Genomic DNA, 25,401 nt, shown 5'->3' with positions numbered 1-25,401 from the left:
ATGTTCTAATGGCAATGTTCCTGCCAGAGGAACACTGACTCAGGAGAGCAGAACTGAGTCTCCACATAAGAATGAGATGGTGGTTGCTAGAGGCCAGGGAGTACAGTGGAAAAATCACTAGGCCTTGTAGCGCAAATTCAAGAGTTCAAATCCTGGTTCCTCCACTCACTAATGACCTTGGTCGAGTAAGTGACAACTTCTCTGACCCTCAACTTCCTCATGGTACAAATGCACCACCAGACATACTGCTTGGGCTCTAGACCCCAAGGCTACCGTGCCCTCCCTCCACACCCCACAAACCTCCAAATCCCATAGGCACTGCCCAAGGAGGAGAAAAAACTAGTCCACTGGCCCTTAATGCTGGCTGGGGGGTTCCAGCAATGAGGGGTCTGGTCCACTCTTCCTGACCTTAAGAAATAAGGCAAGGCCTGGGGGCTTCCCTAGTGGTACAGTGGTTAAGAATCCACCTGCCAATGCAGGGGACACGGGTTCGAGCCCTGGTCCGGAAAGATTCCACATGCTGCAGAGCAACTAAGCCCATGTGCCACAACTACTGAGCCTGCACTCTAGAGCCCACAAGCCACAACTACTGAGCCCACGTGCCACAACTACTGAAGCCTGTGTGCCTAGAGCCCGTGCTCTGCAACAAGAGAAGCCACTGCAATGAGAAGCCTGTGCACTGCAACGAAGAGCAGCCCCCGCTCGCCACAACTAGAGAAAGCCCACACACAGCAACGAAGACCCAATGCAGCCAAAAATAAATAAATAAAATAAATAAATTTATTTTTTTTAAAAAAAGAAATAAGGCAAGGCCTTATTCTCCAAGGCTCTTTGGGGCTTTCTCTTCTGATATGTCTTTTCTACAAAGTTACAGAGTTCCAGCTTCAGAAGGCCTGGGCCCCATCTCTTGCATCCATTCTCTTTTCTCTGGGACTTCTCAGCAGGCATGCAGGGATTGGATCTGAAATCGTAACATCAGAAATGTAGGTCTGGCTTTTCTTTTAGGCTTCTCAGGTCTGCCCAGGTTCTCTATGTGGTGCAGCCTAGCTCCTCAGAATCCTGATCAGTGCTTGGGGGGACCTAAGCCCCACCTAGCAACGGAGTGGTCCCTCTGCATTGTTTCATCCCCTCTGTGCATATATTTGCCTTAGTATTTCATGAGAAATGGTGGCTGGTCTAGGGAATTACATAGGTATTCCTGGACTACTGCTATTATAATCATGCCTGGATAGTATAATTATCTACATCAGTGTTGTAATGATCAAGAGAAATAAAGAGGATGAAAAGGCTTGTATACATTAAGACATGGTACCAAGGTTAGTTATCATTACAGCCCTATGATGAACAACTGTGACCTAAAGCGAAAGAGTCTGCTGCATAAGAAAATTTTTAAAGTGTGTGTGTGTGTGTGTGTGTGTGGTGTGTGTGTGTGTGTGTGTGTGTGCTGGAGGGGTGAGAAGAAGGCAGGGGAAGCAGGCTCTGAGCGGGGCCCTCCCTACCTTCAGCCACAATGGGTTAAACCAAAAAAAAATAAAAATAAAGAGGTGCTCGGTTGAAGAAGAGATGGTGGTGATCCCATGACCTTAATTTATCTTGTTGACTCCACTAAACCCAATCACACTGACAGTCAGTGCTACATGACCTGGAGCTTCCTCAGGTCTCAAATCCATAACTGCATTTCTTGGTGTGTGTGTGTGTGTGTGTGTGTGTGTGTGTTGCATGTGTAGGAAATGAGAGGAGGAGGAAAGGACGTGAAGAAAGGGGACACAGTCAGGAAGCACAGACCAGCTGTGTTTGGTTTGTAAGCAGTAGCATGAGCTCCTCCAGCAAGCTTGTTGACTTTTATTACGTCAACGCGTGTTTCCAAGGACCCTCAGGACACCCTCCACTCTGTTCCCTATGCCAATGTCATGAACCTCTCCAAAGAGCCACCTTACCTCATACCACAGAGAGACACTCACCCAGATGAAGAGCCAGTCTGGGTTACATAGACCTAGTACAGATTAGGAGTGACAGAAAAATCCCTGCTCTAGGATTAAGTCCTGAGTTCTAGCTCTAGTCTTATCTCTGACACTTTCTATCTGACCTTGAGTGAGATGCAGCCAGGAGTCTCAGTTTTTCTATCTGTGAAATGGAGAAGTTAATACCTGCCTAGTCTAGTCACCCTAGGACAGCTGTGAGGAGGTAGAAAGTCTTGGAATACTGTAAAGTACTTCAAAATGTAGAACTTTATGATACTGGACATTGCCAGAGGTGACACTAGACTATTCTTACACATATACTTCTTTATTCCCTCTCCATCTCCATTTGTCTCTTCTCATCTGCCCCACTATTTATTTCCTATACTCACTGTTCCCCTTCTCTTTTTCCTTTTACCTCTGTTTTTATCTTAGGTGTGTCAGTTGTATGCAATATAATCTATATATGTTGACCAACCCCACTGATAGTCAGGACTGAATTGCAATGGTGATTCCTAATGCAGAAAATTTTTGGAAACTCTTTAAGGAAGGGTCTATGTCTTGATTATAATGAGGTTTGTGGAGCAAGCCTCCTCCAACCGAAAAAAAAACAACCTCATGTATTTGACTTCTCCTCTAAGCATAATACTTGAAGTAATAACTACAGTGGTGACTCTATAACTGCATACATAAAAATCATCCCAAAAAAAGCACATAGCTGAGATTAAAAGAAAAAAAAATCATCCCAAAACATGTGAAAAGTACAGATGCCTGAGCCCCATCCTCAGAGATCTGGTGGGACTCAGAAATGTACTCTTTTCACAAGCCTTTCCCCACCCCAAGGAGTTTCCGATGCCCACTTTGAGGAAACCTGACCCCGAGACATTGTCAGTAGCACAAGTGGATAACAGGAGTCCACTCTGCTATTATGCAATTGAGTATTTCCCTCAGATAGATGAGGCTTATGGAGGCCAAGAGGAAAGTCAGAGAGGCAGCCAAAAACCCAAATGATTAAAGCTCTGCTAAGTATGATTTATGAACATGAGAAAAAAACTCTAAATATTCTGTTGTTGACTCAGTGACTGCCTATAGACAGGCAATGGGTCTACAAATATTTATAAGACATTAACAACAAGAAGGCCCAGGAATTATCTAAGATGTGACAAGGTCAAAGTTCAGACGAATGGGATGAAATCAAGGAAGAGGCAGATTTGGTTTACAATCAGGGAAAACACATACATACTGAGATTTAAGACATTATGAATTCCCCTCCTCAAAGAAAATGATGGAAGTTGCATTATCTGAGTGCTGCTACAGAGGAAACTAATTTGAATTGGAGGACAGGGGAGTCAGATGACATCATGACATTTTATATTTTGGACCATTTCAGGGAGATTTCCCAACATCTCTCCTGGAAGCAGGATTAACCCTGAGACGTCCTTGTACTTCAAGTGCCAGGTGTTGATCCAGGTTGGGTCCTCAAAGTTTCTGGTCTCATCCTCTGATTGCTCCTGTCCCCATGCCCCGGCTGGCACCAGCAAGTTCATGCTAACTCTGAACCTTCCCAGAGCTTAAGGAGACTCTGTCATAGTGCCCCTTTGCCATGGCTTGCAACCTGAAAACATTTGATTATTCACAGTGAAAATTAACTATCTAGGTCAGTGGTTCTCAACTCCAGCTGCACATTAAATTTACCCAGAAAGACTTTTTATTTTTAATACAGTTGCCTAGACTCTCTCCCAGACCAATGGAACACACTCTTTGGTAGTGGGGCTCAGGGATCAGTATTTGTTATAAGGTGTCCAGGTGATTCTAATGTATGCACAGAAGGAGATCTAGATAAAGCTTCCAACTTTGGCTGTACATTAGAATTTCCTGTGAGTATTTTTTAAAAAAAATAACACCAGGCCCCTTTCCCAGAAATTTAATATTAATTTGTCTCAGGTTAAGACTCAATTATCACTATTTTTTAAAAGCTGCTTACATGATTTTAATGTGCAACCAGGTGGAGAAGGATTCTCCTTATGGGAAGAGCTCCAGCATATCAAACTCTAAACTTATTAATATTATGTACCTCCACCTTTGACCTCTCCAATTTCCCATCACCCCCAAATTGAACCCACTTTTCCTGATGAACGTCTTTTCTCAGTTAGAAACTTCACCAACTTCTCAGTCACCCAGGCTTGGGTTCCTTGGAGTCATCTTTGACGACCCTCTACCCTCTTCCTCATTCCTACACCAAAGAAATGGCAGAGCATCACATGTATCCAATCCTTCCTAAGCAGTATCCCGCTCTCACCAAGAAGGCTAGTGTAACTTCCTAATAGACCTCCTTGCCCCGACCTCATATCTACTAGGGTAGATTGATTGCAAAAATGGCTCCAGTCATTCACATCTACCTGTAACCACACCCTTTGAATTATGAGTTTGTAGATCTTCTCACCAGAGAAGATCTACTTCCCCAACCTTGAATCTGGGTTAGCCTTGTGACTTGCTTCAGTCAACAAAATACCCCAAAAATGTTGATGTGCCAGCTCCAAGCCCAGGCCTCAAGAGGCCTTGCCTATGTTCACTCTTTTACTCACTTCTCTGTTGTCTCCATAAGAATGTGTCCAGGCTACCCTAAAACCAAGCCTGGCTAACTTACTGGAGGGTGAGAGACCACTTTTAGCAAAGCTGAATCATTTCTGCTAAGGCTCCAAAGATGTGAGACAGCCCAGCCAAGATCAGCAAAGCCAACTAGCCTACCTGCAGGTGACCACAGATGCATGAATGAGCCATTATGCCCCCAGAGCAGATGAGCAAATCTGTCCAGCCAACACAAGACTCATAGAGATAATAAACGGGTGATAGTTCTAAACCCTGAGTTTTAGTGTGGTTTGTTACCCGGCAATAGCCAACTGATACGCTTGCCTGATAAAAATCTTTGACCATAATAAAACTACCATTAACAACAATAATGAGACTTCTAGGAGGTACATACATATATATTCTCACAAAGAGGAGGGTAGAACCACAGGAAGGGTGAGAACAGTCTGTGTGTGTGTTTATGTGTGTGTGTATGGTCTAAATTTTCATACTGATGATAATATTTTAAAATCATCTATATGACCACTTCATAATTGAGTACTACCCTGCTAGTGCTCACACCTGGAAACGTGTCTACAACTGCACTGGTGCCGACAGTATGACATTAATTATCATGGGCCAGTGAGGAAAAAACAGAAGTGGACCCAAACATAGAAGACGTGTTCATGCTAAGCAAAGGCCAAACACCACTGCACACTATACATACAGTATTTCCTGGGAATTGGAAGATAAAAAGCTGGGGGAAAACTGAGTGGACTCACAGCACAGAGAGTATGGGAAAGGGCAGACTTTAAATGACCTGGGTTGTAGCAGACTGTACCATATTCACATTATTCATGAAGATTTATTTTCATATAGACTACAAACTGGTGACATAATTAATATCATTTAGTTTAAATTGTGTTGCTTTTGTGTTGTTATCCATAATGTATAAAGTTCTTTTGGTTTTGGGACTTCCCTCGTAGTCCAGTGGTTAAGAATCCAGCTTGCAATGCAGGGGATGCCAGTTCGATCCGTGGTCAGGGAACTAAGATCCCACATGCTGTGGGGCAACTAGGCCCTCATGACAACTAGAGAGCCCAAGTGCTGCAACTACAGAGCCCATGTGCTCTGGAGCCCGCACGCCACAACTAGAGAGAAGCCCGTACACTGCAATGAAAACTCCCGTACACTGCAACGAAAAATCCTGTGCGCTGCAACTAACACCCACACAGCCAAAAAATAAATAAATATTTAAGAAATAAAATAAAGTTCTTTTGCTTTTATACCAGTAATAGATCATGAAACGTAAGAAATGTATAACGAATTTAATTTTTATGAATATTCAAGTAACATTATTGTAAAAATAATTTAACATGAGTTGGAGGTGGGGTGCGCCAACATTTTTTTACCTTTAAGAAAGATCTATTCACCATTCATGTTTGAGACATGAATGCTGAACATGTCATCACAGTATTATTTAGGGAAAAAGGACCCTGGAAATTGTTTAGATGCCTAAAGATTGGTCAACATTAAATAAATTATGGGACTCACGTGTGATGTATGTATGTAAATCTTTTCATTTGATGTTTCTTTTAAATCAATTCTTAGAAGCAGAGTCAAGGTATGCATTTTTGTGTCTCTTCCTGCCCAAAACTTACTCAACATGAACAACTGTATTGAGTTGTTTAATGCTCACGTCCACACTGTAAAGCTGATATCATTGCCCCTAAGTCACGAGTGAAGAAATGGATGAGGAGAAAGGGTAAGTGATTTGCCCAAGCACATACCCCTAGACACTGGCATAGCTGGGATTCTGACTCCAGGTCTGTCTGATTCCAAAGACTGCACCTTTACGTTATGGGTCAAGTCCACCTCCCTCTTTAAAAACTTCTCCATAGCTCTCTATTGCCTTCAAATTAAATTCTAATTCCTCAGCAAAGCATCCAAGGTCCTCCACAAGCCATTAAACCACTTTGTCAGCCTGGGTCCTTTCTGCATCTTTCAATCCACACTACATTTCATAATCTTCAGGCAGCTTGCCTCTCTCACCATTCACTTCTGTGCCTTCATGCCCAGAAATGCTCTCTTCTGCCTATAGAAATCCCCCTGGGTCTTCATGGCACAGCTCAAATGCTACCTGTGGAGTCTTTTCTGATGCTCAGACCCCATCAAAACCCTACAGACTTTGGGGCACTGATTTTGCTCCATCAGACACTGTGATGACTTGTTTAAATGTGTCTCCCCCACCAGATTGAGAATCTGCTCCTTTTTATTTTTGTGAAGATAATAGGGTGGGGTTTTTATAGTATAAAGACAACAGTTGCTCATTGTAGAAAACTCAGACAATATCAGAAAGCAGGTTTAAGGAAAGAAACTTTAAATCACTGTCACTTGGTGATACCTCCTTCCCATATCTATAATCTTCTTAAAAATCTTACAGTAGAGATAATGTGATAGATCCAGTTTTACATCCTGTTTCTCTTATTTTTCATTAAATTAAAACATGAACATTTTATCATGTCACTTAATGCTTCTCAAAAATTAGATGTTTAATGGCTTTTACTGTGATTCCATCACACGTGAGTTCCATAATTTATTTAATGTTGACCAATCTTTAGGCATCTAAACAATTTCCAGGGTACTTTTTTCCCTAAATAATACTATGATGACATCCTTGTATGTAAATGTTTTCATTTGATTTTTCTTTTAAATCAATTCTTAGAAGCAGAGTCGAGGTATGCATTTTGTGTCTCTTCCTGCCCAAAACTTACTCAACTGTCTTCCACACAATACTATAAACACTTGCACATACTTTTCACATAGGCCCATGCCTCACACAAAGAGGCCCTCAAGTAATACTTGTTGAATGAATAAACAAATAAATGAATGAAAAAATGAATAGTACGCACTCAATCCAAACAAACCTTTTAGAATCAACAGTAAGGGGGACTTCCCTGGTGGTGCAGTGGTTAAGAATCCACCTTCCAATGCAGGGGATGGGGGCTCGACCCCTGGTCAGGGAACCAAATGCCACATGCATGCTGCAACTAAGAGTTCACATGCCACAACTAAGGAGCCCTCAAGTCTCAACTAACGAGCACACGTGCCACAACTAAGGAGCCTGTGAGCCGCAACTAAGGAGCCCGCCTGCCCACTTAAGACCTGGCACAATCTAAATAAATAAAATAAATTTTAAAAATTAAAAGAAATAATCAACAGTAAGGCATGGAAAAACCTAATTTTATTTAGAGGATAGATATGAATGTTACTATACCTTAGTAATGGATAAGTAATAGTAGGAGTGACAGAAGGAGTGATGAATGGAAGGCAGCATTTAGGGATGTAGCTCTAAATCCTTCATGGCAAGGAGTCAAAAGATACTGCCTACATTTCATAAATCAAGAAAGTATGTTAGAATCCTGGTGGTAGAACAGAACATTTTAAAGTTTTACCACTAGAGACTGGGCTTCAGGGGGGATAATTTTAATTTGGATTGCTTCTGTAAACATTTTAATATTTTTACAATATATACAAATTGCTTTTATAAATTTTTCTTTTCTTTTTTATCTTTTCTCATATAATTTTAATTTTAAAAGTATTAAGGACAAAAACATAATTAACCTTTTGCCTTTGAGAGAGAAAGATTAAATCAGACTGTCTAGTTTAAGTCTTCAGAGGATCTCTTCAGTAGATATGGATCAATGAACTCTGAATTCTCTTTCCCACGTGATTCTAAGATTACAAGACACCCCTAATTTCCCCTTTCAGTCGTCCCATCACCTTTGCCCCCACCCCCATCACAAGCTGCACTTCATCAAAAATTCTCCTTTTCAAATTGAAAAAATAATAATAAAATAAATAAACACATAAATAAATAGGCATCATACATGGGTTATTTTTCTACCTGAGTTCCTTCTTTCCCTTCTCCGGCATTGTTCCGTGTTATCAGGAGAGTAGAGGGAGGAGGAAGGGGAGCGAGAGATTCAGGAAGCTAAGAGAGGAAGAGGGGATGTCTCTCCGAAGAAAAGGGAAGTCTGTGCGATCCAGGGGAGTGTCCATCTTACTTGTCCAGTAGGTCAAAGGTTACGTGAGGCTTTAAACTCTGTTTCATGTTCAAGAATCACCCATAGTTCTCTGAATACACCCCCTGATTATGTTCACAGCCTGCAAAGCTCTTAAAGGAAATGCTCCCTTTCTACCACTCTGGGGCATCATATTATTGGGGGTCGGGGGAGGGAGCGGAAAGTAGGCCAAGAAAGACACATCACTTGAGGCTTATTTTACTCAGCAAAGAGGCTGAAGCAGGGGATTGGCGCCCCGAGAAGGGACAGGGGAGCTCAAGGAACAAGAGTTTCAGAAAAAAGTGTTTTGCAAATTTTAAGGTCTGTTCAGGCACCAGAGCAGCTTCTGGAGAGTTCTCTGAAGAATGGGAGTTGGACTTTGTTATAAAGCAGAAACTAACACACCATTGTAAAGCAATTATACTCCGATAAAGATGTTAAAAAAAAAAGAATGGGAGTTGGAAAAAAAAATTTTTTTTGAGAGAACATGGGAAAATGTTTGCCACATGTGAAAAGGTAGGATCACTGTTTCCCACCAGAAAATAAAATAATAAATAAATAAATAGGCGTCATAAAAAATGGGAAATAACAGTAATCATCAATCTCCATAGCTAAAGGTCAAGGAATATTCTGTAAAGGGGCAATACTGAACATCTCTATTTTGCATAATGATCTATACAAACTTACATGTAAAGGCTGGCTGGGGGAGGCAAATGTCCTTTGGTCCTAAGCAAACAGTTGCTGAGTACCTGCTGTATCTAGAAGAACCTCCCTAGTGGTCACAGTGATTATCAGGAAGCAAGAGAATCCTGTGACCCCTGTTGGTCTGTCTCCCATTTCCATGAGACAGAAACGAGGCACCTCTCTGCTGTGTTGCCCCTAAAGGGTATCTGTGCCTTGAATATAATTAATATTGGGCACATTGAACACACACTGTGTCCACGATCATGGAAGAAAGGAAGAAAGGAAAGAAAAAAATTACTTTATTGAGGACCTGCCACGTGACAGACGTGATAATAATCATTATATGTGTATGTTTGTTGTTGCTTAAAGAAATAGGACAGAGAATTCCAGCAGAAGCCCATAGTCCTTCCATTTTTAGACCATCCTTCACACAGGAACACTTCTTCAAGGCCTCAGAAAAATGGCTTGTAGGTCTGAGGCACCAGACCAACTACATTTCTGCTGCTGAGGTGAAGAGCATCATTATATTATTCTTAAATTCCTATAAAACTACTTAGACAGACTGATACCAAGGATAATAAAGCGCCCCTGGGATGAAGACGGTATATACGTTGACACTTCAGTGAGACAGGTTTAGAAAAGTGAGTTTTTAAAAATCATGTTCCAAACCATCAGGAAGTGGGTACAGTGTGTAGGGAGGGAGAATAGCACACAGCCAACTTAGGGATAGAGCTCTAGGGGCAAGTAGGTGTTGTTCGAAGGGTGGAAGAAAAGTAAGATGTTTGGTTTGTAGCCATATAAACCCTGAGGTCAAATGTACTCAAAGCCAAGACCTTTTTACACCCTACCCTTTATGCGATAAGATGACCTTGTCGCAAGAGGGGAATAAAAAGTCTGCCTCAGGCTTCCCTGGTGGCGCAGTGGTTGGGAGTCCGCCTGCCGATGAAGGGGACGCGGGTTCATGCCCCGGTCCGGGAGGATCCCATGTGCCGCGGAGCGGCTGGGCCCGTGAGCCGTGGCCGCTGAGCCTGCGCGTCCGGACGGAGCCTGTGCTCCGCAGCAGGAGAGGCCGCAGCGGTGAGAGGCCCGCGTACCGCAAAAAAAAAAAAAAAAAAAAAAAAAAGTCAGCCTCTGACTACTCTGAAACAGAAGAAATGGGCAGGTATTAGACAGATAGATAGATTGATAGATAGACAGATAGACAGATAGATAGACAGACAGAGAACTATACCTGCAGTGGGGGAATTCATATATCCAACTTTATTCCCTACTTTCTCTCCAAACAAGCCCTCCAATCTGACCAGTGACCCCCATGACCCTCACCCAATCCAGGCTCATCCCAGCCTCTTTCTAGCTCACTGCTATATCTGCCAGAGACTTCTTTCATTCATTCGACTCATTTGTTGAATGAATTAATAAGTGAATGACTATCAGCGAGTTGAACACACAAGGATTCAAATCAATGCCAAATTCTGGATCTATAGGTTGGGACTCCCAATACGATTTGGAACAGAAGCAGTGTGTTGACTCCAGATGATTACTGAGAGGAGAAGGTCCATGACACATGACACATTCTGAGGCCGTGAGACTTTATCCTGGGAAAAGCATCCTGCTTTTTAACCTGTGGGGAAAGCTTGCATCAGCTTGCCAACACTTCTCACCCTCATTATTGCCATTGCTCAACCAATGTGCGTTCAAAGCAGTTCAAAATAAAGAACAGACATCCCTAGGATATGCTTTAAATTACAAGGTCATTGTTATTATAAAAACTTCCAATCCAAGGGGAGGAAAGCACCATACCCAATAAGAACTATATTTAATTATAGTCATTTTATTTATTCATTTTGCCAAGATCATTAAACGCAGAACGATGGAGGTAAAATAAAGGGGAAAAACAACAAAACGCAAATCCTCCTCTTATTTTTTAATAAGTAAATAAATTAAGATGTCTGATAACGGAAGCTGGAGAAAGACAGATGCTTTAATTAGCACATTCTGATGTGCAGGCTGAGGCAGCAGAAGTACAGAAGGTCTCCTCTCATTGCAGTTTGTGCCAATTTATGGTACAATTAGTACCATTTCGAACAAATTCGAAAGGCTTGAAGCCACCCTGCATTCTTAAAATAGGTCAATGTGTCATATCCATATTTCTCTCTAATTAGTACAATTATACAATAGTATAATTACTACCCTTGTCTCATATGTTGAACTCTGAATTTTAAAACGTGGACAAATCCCCCATCTGCTTTTCAGAGCAACCCCACGAACACAGAGTGCTGTGACATCTGGTGACAGCCACCCTGGGAGATCTGTCCTTCTGCCCTTCTGTATGTGCCTGGCCTCTACAAGAGAAAGGAGTGAAGGTGGCTCTTTTGGAGACTGACAGTAACACACCCATCTGGAAGCTGTCCATAGATCATCGAGGCATCCGAAGGGGTCAGCAGGAATTCAGGGGAGGCTTAACAGAGCCCCAGGAAGCTGAGCCTCCTTCCTAGAAAGAGAAATGACCATGTGCTGAGTGCCACTCAACAGGCATCGTGCTTGGGGCTTTATCTCATTTATCTCTCACGCAAGCCCGTGGGGAAAGTATTACTCTCCTCATTTTATTAGAAGGAAATTTAAAGATCACACAACTGTTAAGTGCAAAGCGGGAGTTGGGAACTAGCTCTCTCCAGCCCCAAAGTACTGCTCGTTCAACGGAAAAAAAACGGATCTGAGCTCAGGTCTCACTTCACACATGTACATATTTTATTTAGGAAGTGGCCTGGAAATGTGCACTTCAATTATTCTGATTTGCTAATCGAATTTTTTGAGGTGGAAAAAACACTTAGGATTTGGGCCTCAGCAGTTGTCACAGCTCACAGTTATCCCTGACAGCTGGGAGAAACAAATTCGAAAGGCTTGAAGCCACCCTGCATTCTTAAAATAGGTCAATGTGTCATATCCATATTTCTCTCTTTCCCACAGTTCTACAAATACCTCTTTCCCTCCTTAAATCAGGGCTCAGTTCTCTGACTAAACTGTTGGATGGCTAGATGCTGGAAATGGTCCCCCAGGGGAGAGGTAAACGCCCCATTACCAGAATTACCTGAACGCAAACTAGGTTAGAGTCTGAGAGGACATCCATGTGGAATGAGCTGCGTATTGACCATGGCAGCAGAATTATTCATCTGAAGCATCTTTTCAAAAGCCTCTCTGCACTAAAAGAAGAGAATAAAGGAACATCCACGTGGCCACCAGGACACTCAGAACAAAACCCCTACGTCTTGGAGTAGATTTGAGTTTGGCAACATGGCGCTGGAAAAAGTTCTACCTCTTTCAATACAGGTTTTACTTGATCATATTTCTAAACGATTCTGTCATAATAACGTATACTTCTCCAGTACCTTTTCATTGAGTGCTTAGCTTTGCAATGTTAATTAATAAAACATCTTACACAGCTGCACACACACATGCACACACACGAGATTTATGAGGGTTGTACCAGGAAAAACGCTGATCAACGCTAGAATGTTCTAAAACATTAGTGTCAGAATCCTGATTTGAACCTTGTGATTAGGATTTGACAGTCCACGTGTTGGTCTGTGGACATTTAAAAATGTTTCCGTGAATATCTGTCTCTCGGTTAATGAATGTTTAGACATATGCCAGCAGGCCTGATTTCAGAGATGCTGATCTTCAATTACAGATGAATATAAAGAGATATTTGTGGAGGGAGGGAGGAGAGGAGTTCGAAAGAAAAGGAGGAGGCAGGCTGACTGGCTAGTCTACTGGTAAACTTCTGAATTATCTGCAGATGTCCACAGGATGCAAGAAGAAAAAAAAATTCCCAGTATCACAGATCACCAGGCATATTCCTAGTACCTTAGCTACATATCTACTAATTAGTGACCCAAGAGGGACAGAATCTCAGATCCAGTCCATGGCCCTTTCATTACAATGGATTTGTGTGCCCAACCCTATTTTGACCCTTTGTGCACACGTCACTGGCCCCAGCTTCTGCCCAGAAAGTAGCTCCTTGAGTCAAAGGATCCACAATCTCCTCAGTTATTCACAACCTCACCACACCTAAAACCCCTATCATCCAATAACCATGGGAAGGGGCACTGGGTCACCCCCCCCCCCCCCAAGATGTCCCACACTGTACCACAAATCCTCCATTAGGCACTTACAGGAAGTAATCCTGCAGGGGCTAGGGAAGAAAGGCTATCCTGTGGGATGACCTTGTCTGAAAGAGCAGAGGCCCTTCCACGGCCCTTCCATGGGACACAGGACAAGAGGGTGATGACATTTTTAGTGAGGCAAAAGCAAACTTTACATTCCACCAGCATCTTTCTTTTGAGCACCTCATACACTGAACATGAACTCATTTGCTCTGCCAATATCCCCATGAGGTAGACAGCCAAGAAGGCGTTATCTTCTTCATTTTCAAGAAAGGATACCTGAGGCACAGAGAAGTTAGGCAACTTGTCCGAGGTCACATAGCTAATCAGCATCCCCTATCTTTTGATGCTCTGCTCAAAGTTCACACGCTTTTCCCATTATTCTCGTGATTTCTTTCATTTCAACAATAATAAGACATAACCAGGCCTCCAGCAGAAACCCCAGTACATTAGCCATGTACCTCTGCATCTATCCACCGAATAAATGGAGAAGGTGAAGCATGGGTGAAGCATAGGACGCAGGGGTGGGGGGAGGTTGCCTGTGCTGGGACTAGAGTTCAAATTGGCTAAAAGGGAAAGGGGCATCTTCCAAATAGCCAGGGAGCATCATTGGCCCAACTTCAAAGTTGGAAGAAGCCTCAGGCTGCATGTCTTCTGACACAGGATCCCCTTCTCCAAGCACACATTCCCCTGTGCCATATTTCTTTGAGAGTTTTCTGTGTAGTCAGAGGGTTCCAACACAGCATTCTAGTGGAATCTGGGGACTCCCTTCATAGCCAATGGTGAGAAGGAGATGTTACAATGGGCATTCTTCTCATAATACCTGTTTAGAAGAGAAGCGTCTCTAGATTAATAGCTTCAGCTCTCATGGATTAAAGATTAAGCTATGAATACAATGAGGTATCACCTCACCCCTGGCAGAATGGCTATCATCAAAAAGAACACAAATAACAAATGTTGGAGAGAATTTGGAGAAAAGGGAACCCTCATAAACTGATGGTAGGAAGGTAAATCGGTGTAGCCACTATGGAAAACAGCATGGAGGTTTCTCAAAAAAGTAAAAATAGAACTACCTACCATATGATCCAGCAATTCCACCCCTGGGTTTATATCCAAAGAAAACAAAAATACTAAATTGAAAATATACATGCACCCAAACATTCATAGCAGCATTGTTTCCGATAGCCAAGATATGGAAGCAACCAAAGTGTCCATCAACAGATGAATGGATAAAGAAGATGTGGACTTGGAGGATATTATGCTAAGTGAAATAAGTCGGACAGAGAAAGACAAATACTGAATATCACTTATATGTCAAATCTAAAAAATAAACTAGTGAATATAACAAAAACAGATTCACAGAGAACAGACTAATTGTTACCAGTGGGGGCGGGGCAAGACAGAGGTAGGGGATTAACAGGTACAAATTACTATGCATAAAATGAATAAGCTATAAGGATACATTGTACAGCACGGGGAATATAGCCAATATTTTATAATAACTATAAATGGAGTGTAACCTTTAAAAATTGTGAATAACTATGCTGTATACCTGAAACTTATATAACGTTGTAAATCAACTGTACCTCAATGTTTTAAAATAATAGTAACATTCCCAGTAATAAGGAAAAGTATGACAACCAGAAAAAAAATTAAACTACAAACGCTGTCTGGTAGGATTAGGAACCTTCCTATTTGCCTCATAGGAAAATCTCAGACCACAAAACTGCGTCAAAACACATGTTCTCCCTCTCCCCCATGTAGAGAGAGGGACATACATACACAGATTCACAAAAGGAGAAAAATGAAACACAAGGAAGAAATATGAAGAATACAATTTTACACGGCTAGAGTAATTGAGGAAATAATCAGCACGGTAGAAACTGCTGGGGGTCCTGAGGCAGAAAACCACAATTGGTTAGTGACGTCTGTTTGGGCGCGGATTTAGAGAGTGGTGGTACACACATCCCACATTTTCTGCGTCTCTAAAGTTGTCTAAGCCCCTCATTTTACACCTGAGGGTCTTCCTTAGGAGACAATTCTCTATGAATATCTCGCTTTTCTGCATGGACCGGGCAAAGGGCTCCGTCAGTCTTTTCGAGGGTGTTTGCATAGTAAATCATCCTTGGAAGCTAAGATAGTGTCTCTCCGGGTCTGAAGGCGGATTTGTTTCACCCATAAACAAAGATAGACAACATCTCCCTCCCCAGAGCCGTTCCAGGAGAGTAAGGACTCCAACATTTCCAAGCAGGCTGGCTTACATTCCGGAGTATAGTTCTCTGGCTCCCTGGAGGGGAGAATGAGCAGGTCACCAGCACCCCTAGATAAAATCAGTTTCCTAACTTGGGGGTCCTCTCCTTGATACACCACCCCCCGTATGTGCCGGTTTCACCCAGCCCCTACCATCACCCTCTGGGGATTGAGACTCAGAGAACTGAGGCAAGAGGCTGCTCTGGTTGCTTTTGCCATAAGTAACCAATGTTCTTTGTCTCTAACCCAGATATTTATTTATATATATTTATATATGTGTGTGTGTGTGTGTGTGTGTACATATACATACTGACAGTAATGTGTGTAAACACATATATACGTGTATATACATATATGTGCATATGTATTCATGTGTGTATATACTATACATGGATATATACAAATACATATATTTACCATATATGTGTATATAAGCTCCCACACACACACATATATATATATCTGTGGCAGACTAACTTCTTAGCTTGCAAATAGGCTACAGTCTCAGACTTTTCATAGCTTCTCACTTTAAATAATTCTCAGTTCAATGTTCTTTCCATTCACTGCAATGTGTTGCCAAACCCTATTCTGACCCATTTTGTATACTTCAGTGCCACCTGCTCCTGACCAGAAAGCAGCTTCTTGAGTCAAAGGAGCCACAGTTCCCTCAGTTATTCACAACCTCACCACAGCCCATAACCCTATCACCCAATAACAATGTGAGGAGGTTCAGGGCCTTTCTCCCCACCCACCCACCCAGCCCCAGATGACCCACACTGCACGGTAAATCCTCCATCAGGAACTTTCAGGAAGTAAGCCTGCAGGGGCTAGGGAGGAAAGGCCATCCTGTGGGATGACCTCATCAGAAACAGCAGAGGCCCTTGCGTGGGCTGAGATGAAGAGCAGAACAAGAGGGTGACGACATCCAGTGCAGCAGCAGAAGGAAAAAAATGAATGAAAATGAGAGAGATGGTAAGAAAGGAAAAGTCAGCCAGAAAAAGAACGAACTAGAAATGGAGTATGTATAGAGAAGGCAACATGCAGATAGAACAGTATGGTAGAGGGAGACAATTAGTCAGTAAGGTAGATTTTAAAAGTGTGAAGTCAAAAATAGTGCTGTAAAAAATCCATCCCCAAATGCTTGAGTCATTAAAGCAGAAAACCCTTAACATACTTGCATTTTTATCAATGTCCCCATTTAACATATGAGAAAACCAAGGCACAGAGAGCTAAGCAAACCTGTTAATACGCATTATTCAGCTGCTCCAGTGAGCCTCAGGAAAGCAAGCCTGAGCAGCTCTCTGTGTCTTTCTTTATGAGGTGTATTTTTCTCTCCCAGTTCTTACAGAGATGCTGTCACCAGGAGCCCTTGATTTGAGGTATCCTACAGTAAGAGAGGGAGGTTGTCACATGCAGAAAGACAACAGTGCTGTCTGCCCTGTGATGTTTACAAAGGACAGATGGTGCCAGATACATCCACAGCGCCACTGACAGGCCTCTGAGAAGAGGCGGCAGGGACAGCGGTGGCCCTGCCGAACTCCGTGTGTGTGTTTGGACGTTCAGCAAGACATCTGATGCCCATCAGGAAATTGTACTTGCAAGTTCATTCAAATTGACTAAGAGAAGACCAAGGCTTTCCTGAACTGAAACACAAAACCACAAGATGGGAGAAGAGGAATAATATTCAGAGCTAGAAGCCTGCAACTTGGAAGGTGTGAGGGGTCAGATGGGCCCCTGAGAAGCTAGTACAGCTCCGTGAGTTGGGTTTTGGGCAAAAGGAAGGAGAAGAGTCCCCCCTGGAGAACGGGGGTGGCTGGCCACAGGGCTCTCAACAAATGAATGAACTCTCAAGGGCTTTCTCTGTAGAATGGGGACAGCAGTACTGCTTGGGAAAGAATAAAAACGTACAGAAGGCACTCGGTAAATATGAAGTGCTGTACAAATGGCAATAATAACGTCAAATTTTATTTAACATCTTCATTAAGGACTCAGAATGGAGCAGGCAGGCTGTTAATGAAAACCGCAGAGTACTAAATTGGGCACTGCTGGCAACAGGGCAGCTCGGACAAGCAAACACCCAAGAAATACTATGCACCACACCATGAACAAGCCTCCAGGATGGCGGGTTTGGTCCTTCTCTCAGCTATCAACCCACCTGGCTGAAGGGCCCTCCTACGAGGGTGGCTGGGGGAAGTCACGCTGAACTTTCTCCAATCCCCAGCCCCCACGTTTATCCAGGTAAAATCGGATTAAAATGAACATCGGAAAGGATGCTAAACAACGGATGTGAAAGCTGTCCCGGTATCCACCCAAGATGCAGACGTGTGGAAAGAGTGTCGGGAACGTCTCACTCCTAAGTCTTAGTGATGGTAGGTCACAGTTAGGGACGTGATACAGTCGTATTACGTGGGGGTCTCTCTGGAAAGTTGACGATGCTCCTCTCGTGAGCTGGGCCTGCAGGCTTGGGTTCCAAGACACACATCCTATCTGGACTTCTGTCTTCAAAGAGAAAAAGTGCAAGCTTCTAAGCCCACACCTGGACCTGTGTGAGCACCAGTGCCAAGAGACCAAAAATCAGCCTTGAGGACTTCCCTGGCAGTCCAGTGGTTAAGACTCCACGCTGCCAATGCAGGGGGCGTGGATTTGATCCCTGGCTGGGGGAACTAACATCCCACATGCCGTGTGGCGTGGGCGAAAGATTTAAAAAGTAAAATAAAATAAAATATGTCCACAAGTTTAAAAATAAAAAAGACCCAGTTCAAATATCTCTCTTAAAAAAAAAAAATCAGCCTTGAGAGCCATGGTTATGTCCCCAAGACAACTCATATAAGCCTCTGGCAGAACCCAATCTCCTTACCATGGCTTACAGGGCTCTTCGTGACTCAGCCCTTATTACCTTTCTAGCCTTACCTCTCACCACCCACAGACGACTCCAGCCATGCTGAGCCATATCCAGCTCCTTGACTGTTATGTACACACTGTTCCCTCTGCCAGAAACGTTCTTCCTTCTCCTCCTTGCTTGCCTAAATGGACTTGCCTTTTGGGTCTCAGTTCTCCCACAACTGCACTGAGTACTCCTCTTCTATGCACCAAGAGCATCTTAGACTTTTCTGATTATAGATCCTGACTTAATTATTTACTGACTGCCTTCTCTGAGCTCAGCACTGTGGAAAGGATATGTCATTCCTACCTCATAGGAGAAAGTGGTCCTCAAACCTGGCTACACATTAGAATCACCTGGGAAACTTTTTAAACCCATCATTACTATTCCAATCGAATTGGTCTGGAGCGGGGCCCTGATAACGGGTATATTTAAAACAGTAGTTCTCAACAATGGCAGTCTCCGGAATTAAATAAAACACCGATGCCTTGCATTCCCACCCCAGTCCCAGTAGATCAAAATGTCTGGGAGCGAGGACTGGATCTAAGTTTTTTATTTATTACTTTTTTAAATTCCCAAGAGATTCTAGTATTTGGCCATGGTTGAGAGCCAACAAGCTAGAGGGAAAGAGTAGACATTAAATACTTATCCCATTGCTAAGAATGGCCTGTTTATTAACCTACATCCCTGCTAGTCTATGAACTCCTTAAAAGCAAAGATCTTAACCTAAGATACTGTTTCCAGTACTTGGCATTGTGCCTGGCGCACAGCAGGGAATTACTAAATATTTACTGAAAAAAGGAAGGACAAACTCTTAGTTATCCTGGTTCAGTGGTGTATCAGTGTGCTAAGGCTGTATAGAAAGTACCACAAACTGGGTGGCACCTTTGTCTCACAGTTCTGGAAGCTAGAAGCCTAAGATCAAGGTGTTGTCAGGCTCCGTCCCTTCTGAGGGCCGTAAGGGAGAATCTGTTCTTTGCCTCTCTCCTAACATCTGGTGGTGTGCTGGTAATGGCTGGCATCCCTCGGCCAATAGGCGCATCACTCTGATCTCTGCCCTCAGCTTCACGTGCCCTTCTCCCTGCATGCATGTCTGTCTCTACATCGAAACGTCCCCTTTTTATAAGGACAACAGTCATATCGGTTCAGGACCCAACCTAATGACCTCATCTTAACTTGATCGTCTGCAAAGACCACCTTGCCGAATCAGGTCACATTCACAGGTACGGGGGGTTAGCACTTCAGCATCTTCTGGGAGGACACACCCAACCCACAGCAAGTGAGATGCTCTTTCTTACGCTTAAGGAAGAAGGAAAGAAAGGAGGACAAACTCTTAATTATCTTGGTTGAGTAGGATGCTTTCTCATCCCGGATCACAGCTCCCTATTCTAACTTGTCTTGAATCAGAACTTCTTCCAGCAGCTCTCTGCTAAGCAGAAAGGCACAAAGTAGGCTGGCCCTCGGCAAAATGTGAATTAGCAAAGATTGTCCACCCTCTCACCTCCCAAGGCACCTTGCCTATATTCCAGTTCTGAATTGGATTAAGGGATCTAGCTATCTGCTGCATCCAAACAGGGAGGAATAGACTTGTTTATAAGATGCTACGTGATCGAGTGTAACGCATTGCCCTCTTGGGGGTATTGGATATTTAACTGAGTATTCATTTAAAAACAACAACACTAGCAATGCCCAAAAGACTAAATCCCTAAGGACAGAAATGTAGGCATTTTGTCAGGGGAGGTATGGAGAAATGGGGGGAGAGCAAAAGTGGACCCCTTGGTAGCACCCTCCCCATATGACCCACCCTCTTCACCTGAAACACATGGGGCCTTATAGGACTTGGCCAACTAAAGGTTTATTCTAGGTCACTCTAGAAAAGAGTGAGAAAAAACTCTGTAGAAAATATAACTTCCACTCCTCATTTTATCCTGATGCCATCAATGGTTACTTAACCATATTCTGTGAAGTGGCTGTTTGGGTTTTTTTCCTAATGGAAACTCAGAGCTTGACCTATGTTCACCACACCAGTTGACTCTTTTCTTGATAGGTTTCCACCTATCAGCGAGGCTTCCCTGGACCTGGCCTATTGTATCTAATGCCACTTGGTCCCTAGCCTGGGTGTTAGCCTCAGTGCCACTCATTAGCAAGTCCACTAACTGCTGTTGAAGCCACAGCTGCCAACCCGGGGTGGGCATACAAACTGACCCCAACTTGTGAGGATTTTTTTTTTTACATGCTTTTAGGCACTAGAGTTTAATTAAGCAAGCATCAAGGCTTCAATTGTTCTCACCAAGGTTTTCAGCCATTCTGAAACATTGTTTCTTATGACTGACAGCTCAAAAAAGATGGTATTATGGGGGATATAACTGATCCTGCATATCTTCCTCAGAGCAAAGAAAAAGTACTAGGCTGGAGTCATAAGACCTAAGATTTTTGACCTAGATCTGTCACTACCTGGGCATCACCAAGCAAATCACTTCCCCTCCTCTTATCCTCAGTGTTCTCAGATGTTAAGTGGAGACAATACTAGCCAGGCACACTTCTAAACACTTTATAGCCCTAGAAGTAGTAGTATTATTTAAATACCTACCTTAAATATAAGAAGATTGAGGCCCAAAGAATTAGGTTGCCTGAGCTCCCACTACTAGTGACTAGTGAGCTGAGATTTGAACCAGGTAATCTGGCTCCAGCATCTTTCCTCTTAACCACTATGCTATCATAATGGCATAATAATAACAGTAACTACTTCACCAAAAGTAGTGAAGGTTAAATGGGATAACGTACTTGAGAACTTGGCAAAATATTTAACAAATATTGGCCGTTTTTATTATATCATGGAGTAGGATTTTAATAAATGTTTAGTAGGTGGGTGGCTGAATGCCTTCCCCAGAGTCATCTGTAGGTCTTCTCCTGAGGATGCAGTCCACAGTTTACTACATTTCCACTGTTTCCCCAGCTTGATGGAGAAACACAAAAAGGACAATCCCATGTAAGTTTAGAGAAGAATGTCCAGTTAAGCTAATGCATGATCCCATTCTGACGCCTGCAAGATAAGGCCAGTCTTAAGAACAGCCAAAGTGGAAAAACTTCCTAATCTAAAAACAGCTTCCGTGTCTAGATACTACCTTGCATAAAATGCTGCGTCTTGGCTTAAGGATCGCCCTCTACTTGCCCACCAGGAAAAGACTTGCGTTACGTCCCATCTGCCATGCCACAGTATAAGCTAGTTCATTCCAGTCTTTTTTGGGAGAATCGTGTATGTGAGCTACGGATATCTATGGAGGAAGAGAATATGAAAACAAGAAGTAAAACATCCCAAACTTTGCATGTTTCTCTACTTGGCTTGAGCCATCCTGGTTCCAAGCCCATTGATTTTGCTTCTCATTTCAGTCTGTCATGGCAGAAAACGCAGGGCACAGAATGGAGCTAAATTTATAGGGAACAGACCAAGTGTCAGGCATTGCGCAGTGTGATTTCTCCAGTATTAGACCCTTTAATCCTCACAACAAGCTTGACATGTAGATACTCTCAACTCCCACACCCATCACCTATTTTGTTTGGGTTTTTTAAATGGATAAAGACAGGTCAGAGATATAATTTGCTAAGGTCCCATAAACTGCAATTGGCACATCTGGGACTAGAACTTGGATGTGTCCAGTTCTAAAGCTTGCTCTTTGTGCCACCCCACACCGCATGCACGAGTCACTCATCCTCACACAGCCCCCTCGGTGGCAGGGTGGGAGATGTAACGAGAGAGAAGTCCTATAAACCAGCTGATGAAAGAGCCCAGAAGCCCAGCCCCAGTTCTGCCCCTTCTGCCCTCACCACTCATTCAGACGCAAAACTCCAGAGGTGAAAGTGGCAGCAACTGAGCAAAGGCCCCAAGACTGTGCACCCCTGCTTTCGCACACACGCTTTCTCTCTTTCCCCCTCTCTCCACATCAAGCGCCACCATCTGAAGCATGGGCTCCGCTGCCAGCCAGGCCCCTGTGTGGCTGAGAGGAAAGTTATTTACAGCAAGGTCTGGCCTCTCGCGCCACCATGTAATTCAAGGTAATTGCACTTCCAAACAGATCTTTTTGGAGAAAATCAAGTGTCTTTGCTTTCAATCTACTGGAAAATGAAGTCCTGAGAATGCGTTACATAAGTCCACAGCAGGCAGAGTGAGGAGTGCAGGAGCCCACAGCTCTGCCAAGACAGGGTGAGGCCTGCCCTGTTGTGTGCTGTGGCTTTGTGGAGTGGACCAGGGCTGAGGGGAGGGAGAAAGGCGTGAGTGCACCCTGCCAAAACCATCGTCTGGGGCTTCAGGGGAGAAATGGGAACCAGAGAGGCACAGAATGGCCTGTTGGAAGAGGAGATCAGAGAATTGTTCCTGCTTTACTCACCCTCAGTTTAATCCAACACAAGGTGGTAACAGCCACCACACACGCATGCAATATCTGTGCCCAGATCCTCTTTTTTTCCCCCACTTTCTAATGTTTATTTTCCATTATAAAAGTAATAAAATCTCACTGAAGAAAATCTGAAAATACAGGAACACAGGAAGATAAAAATAAATTGTCCATAACTCCACTACACCAAGCACAGTCATTGTTAATGTTTTGATGGATTTCTTTCCAGTCTTTGCATTTATCCATTTTTAGCTTAAAAAAAATTATTCCTGATGAGCTTCCCAGAATGCCTCAGCCATAGCCATTCACCTCTGGGATCTTCTGTCAAGATTTTGATTGATGCAACCTCAAGAGTTCTAAGAGGATAGACGGTAAACTGACTGGCTGGATAGCTAGCCAATGGTTTGTTCGATCACGGAGAAAGACTCTACAGTGGGATAAAAGGAGCACTAAACTGTGAATCAGGAGATGTTTATTCCAGCTCCATTCCTACTATTGATGATAGGACTAGGGGTATGTTCTATGTTCCTTTGGGGGCCTTATTTGCATCATCCATAGTAAGAAGCAGAATGGTAGAATTCATTAGGAGACCTTGTATTTCTTATATTTTCTGAGAAAATCACTTCCTCTCCCTATATATGAGTATTTTCATCTGTGCAATGGGGATATCAGTAGCTGTGCTCCCAAACTTCTCCTAGCCATTGTGAGTGTCCAATTAAATGGTTCATGGGAAAAAATGGCTTTGATAACTGTAAAGAACCATAAAAATGAAAGCTATCATTATGATTTTTAAAAAGAGAAAAATACCTGAGCCATGTATCTTGTGAAAATACGAGGATAGTGAGATGAGGTGATCCCGGGAAGAAACACAGAGAGAGGTGCTGTTCCTGCAATTCAGACAAGAAATCTGGAAAAATAGAGGGGGTGCAGAGGGAGCAAGGAATGAAAGTATCAAAAGACAGAGATTTTTCTCCCTCTACCCACCTTGGTCCAAAAAGGCACTGACTGTTCACCCTCTAAGAATCCAGATGGGAGATACAAATGCAGAGGGTGCGATTTGAGTTTGGTTCTGCACCTTAGCACGAGTTGAGAGGAAGCTGAGACACCTCTATCCCATCGCGGTGGGAACCTTCTCAAAGAAGAAAGTCCATAGGGGGGCATTCTCCAGCCTACAGACTGGAGTCAGTTTCATGTTTTTACATCATGAAGGGACAGAGTAGGAGATAAGAAGAGGGCAGCATTGAACCACATAAAATACAGAGGAGAACTACCCATCAGAATACCACATCAATTTGGGGGATTCCCCAGGAGCAAAACTGCCAGACCATAGAATTAGTGACAGTGAGCCACCTTCTGGTGGGCCTAGATATTGCACAATTTCCTGTGTCCATGAATTCTAACTTTTGTCCCTGCTTAGAGCTTATAAGGTATCTTTCCAAGCTAACACACTGGTTACATGGCATCTCCAAGACCAAACTCAGGCCAGGAAAAACTGCTACAATGATGAAACATGTCTTCAGAAGCTCCCACTTTCTTATTCAACTTGTTCTCTCCAGCTTTTCCCTTCCACCCTCATTTGGTTGCTTGAGCCCAGTGCTCTTAATTGATATTGGGTTGGCCAAAACGTTTGTCCGATGTTATGGAAAAACCCAAACAAACGTTTTGGCCAACCCAATATATAGGTACTAATAACCCACTGGGTCACTTTCCCCAGCAGTACTTGTATTTTAAAGAAGACCCTAAGGGAATGGGCGTAACATCCATCTTACACATTCATTCAAATGGGTAATGGGCATCTACTGTGTGTAAGATATGATCCCATCTCCAAGATCTCATAATCCATTGAGGAAAGTAAAAACGTACTAAAATAACTACACTACCATATTTTAAGGAAACAATCAGATGAACAGTAAAGAAAATAGATTCTCTAGGAATTCTGGAAAGAAAAAACAAATCACTTATGGTTGGGGTGGTTACAGAAGGTGGTGTTTGACCTGATATGTGAAGATTTTAACAGGAGATGGAGGAGAAGATGTACCTGGTGAAAAGAACAGAACACACAAAGTACAGAACAGGGAAAAGGCAAGACCTGCTCATGGGATACTTTGACCAGAGCATGTCAGAGAATAATGACAACTAATGTTCACATGATTTTAGAAAGCCTCTTTCAAAAATTTTATCTTCTCAACCATTTCATAAGGCAGGTATTATTACTATTGAGCCCATTTTACAGATGGAGAAACTGAGTTTAGAAGAGGTTAAATTACTTGTGTTATGAAAATTCTATAGCTAGAGAAAGCACCTAGACCAAGGATTCAGTCTCCAAATCCCAGGCCATAGCAAATACGATTAATTCAAAAAGGGAGAATGCAACCAACCATTCTGTGAAAGGCAAGGAATACCAAGCTAGAATACCAGGATAATGGTGATATTTCAGGCCCT

General features: G+C 43.0%; 1 protein-coding gene across 19 annotated transcripts in view; it reads right to left on the bottom strand.

The window, feature by feature from the left end:
* The window catches only part of NRXN3 (neurexin 3), a 1,692,180-nt gene that overhangs the window by 1,404,000 nt on the left and 262,779 nt on the right, over nucleotides 1-25,401 (bottom strand). The window contains exon 3 of one of the 19 annotated variants that reach the window (XM_029238316.1): nucleotides 1,626-1,652. The exons of the other annotated variants lie outside the window; for them this stretch is intronic. Within the exon in view, the coding sequence (XP_029094149.1) occupies nucleotides 1,626-1,652 (27 nt within the window). The remainder of the gene's footprint in view (nucleotides 1-1,625; nucleotides 1,653-25,401) is intronic. 19 annotated transcript variants of the gene reach the window in all.

Source organism: Monodon monoceros, unplaced genomic scaffold (genome assembly GCF_005190385.1).
Source record: "Monodon monoceros isolate NGI ecotype Baffin Bay Population unplaced genomic scaffold, NGI_Narwhal_1 Super_Scaffold_21, whole genome shotgun sequence".
Classification (NCBI taxonomy): domain Eukaryota; kingdom Metazoa; phylum Chordata; class Mammalia; order Artiodactyla; family Monodontidae; genus Monodon; species Monodon monoceros.
The sequence above is the reverse complement of the archived record's forward strand: the minus strand, read 5'-3'. Positions and strand labels throughout refer to the sequence as shown.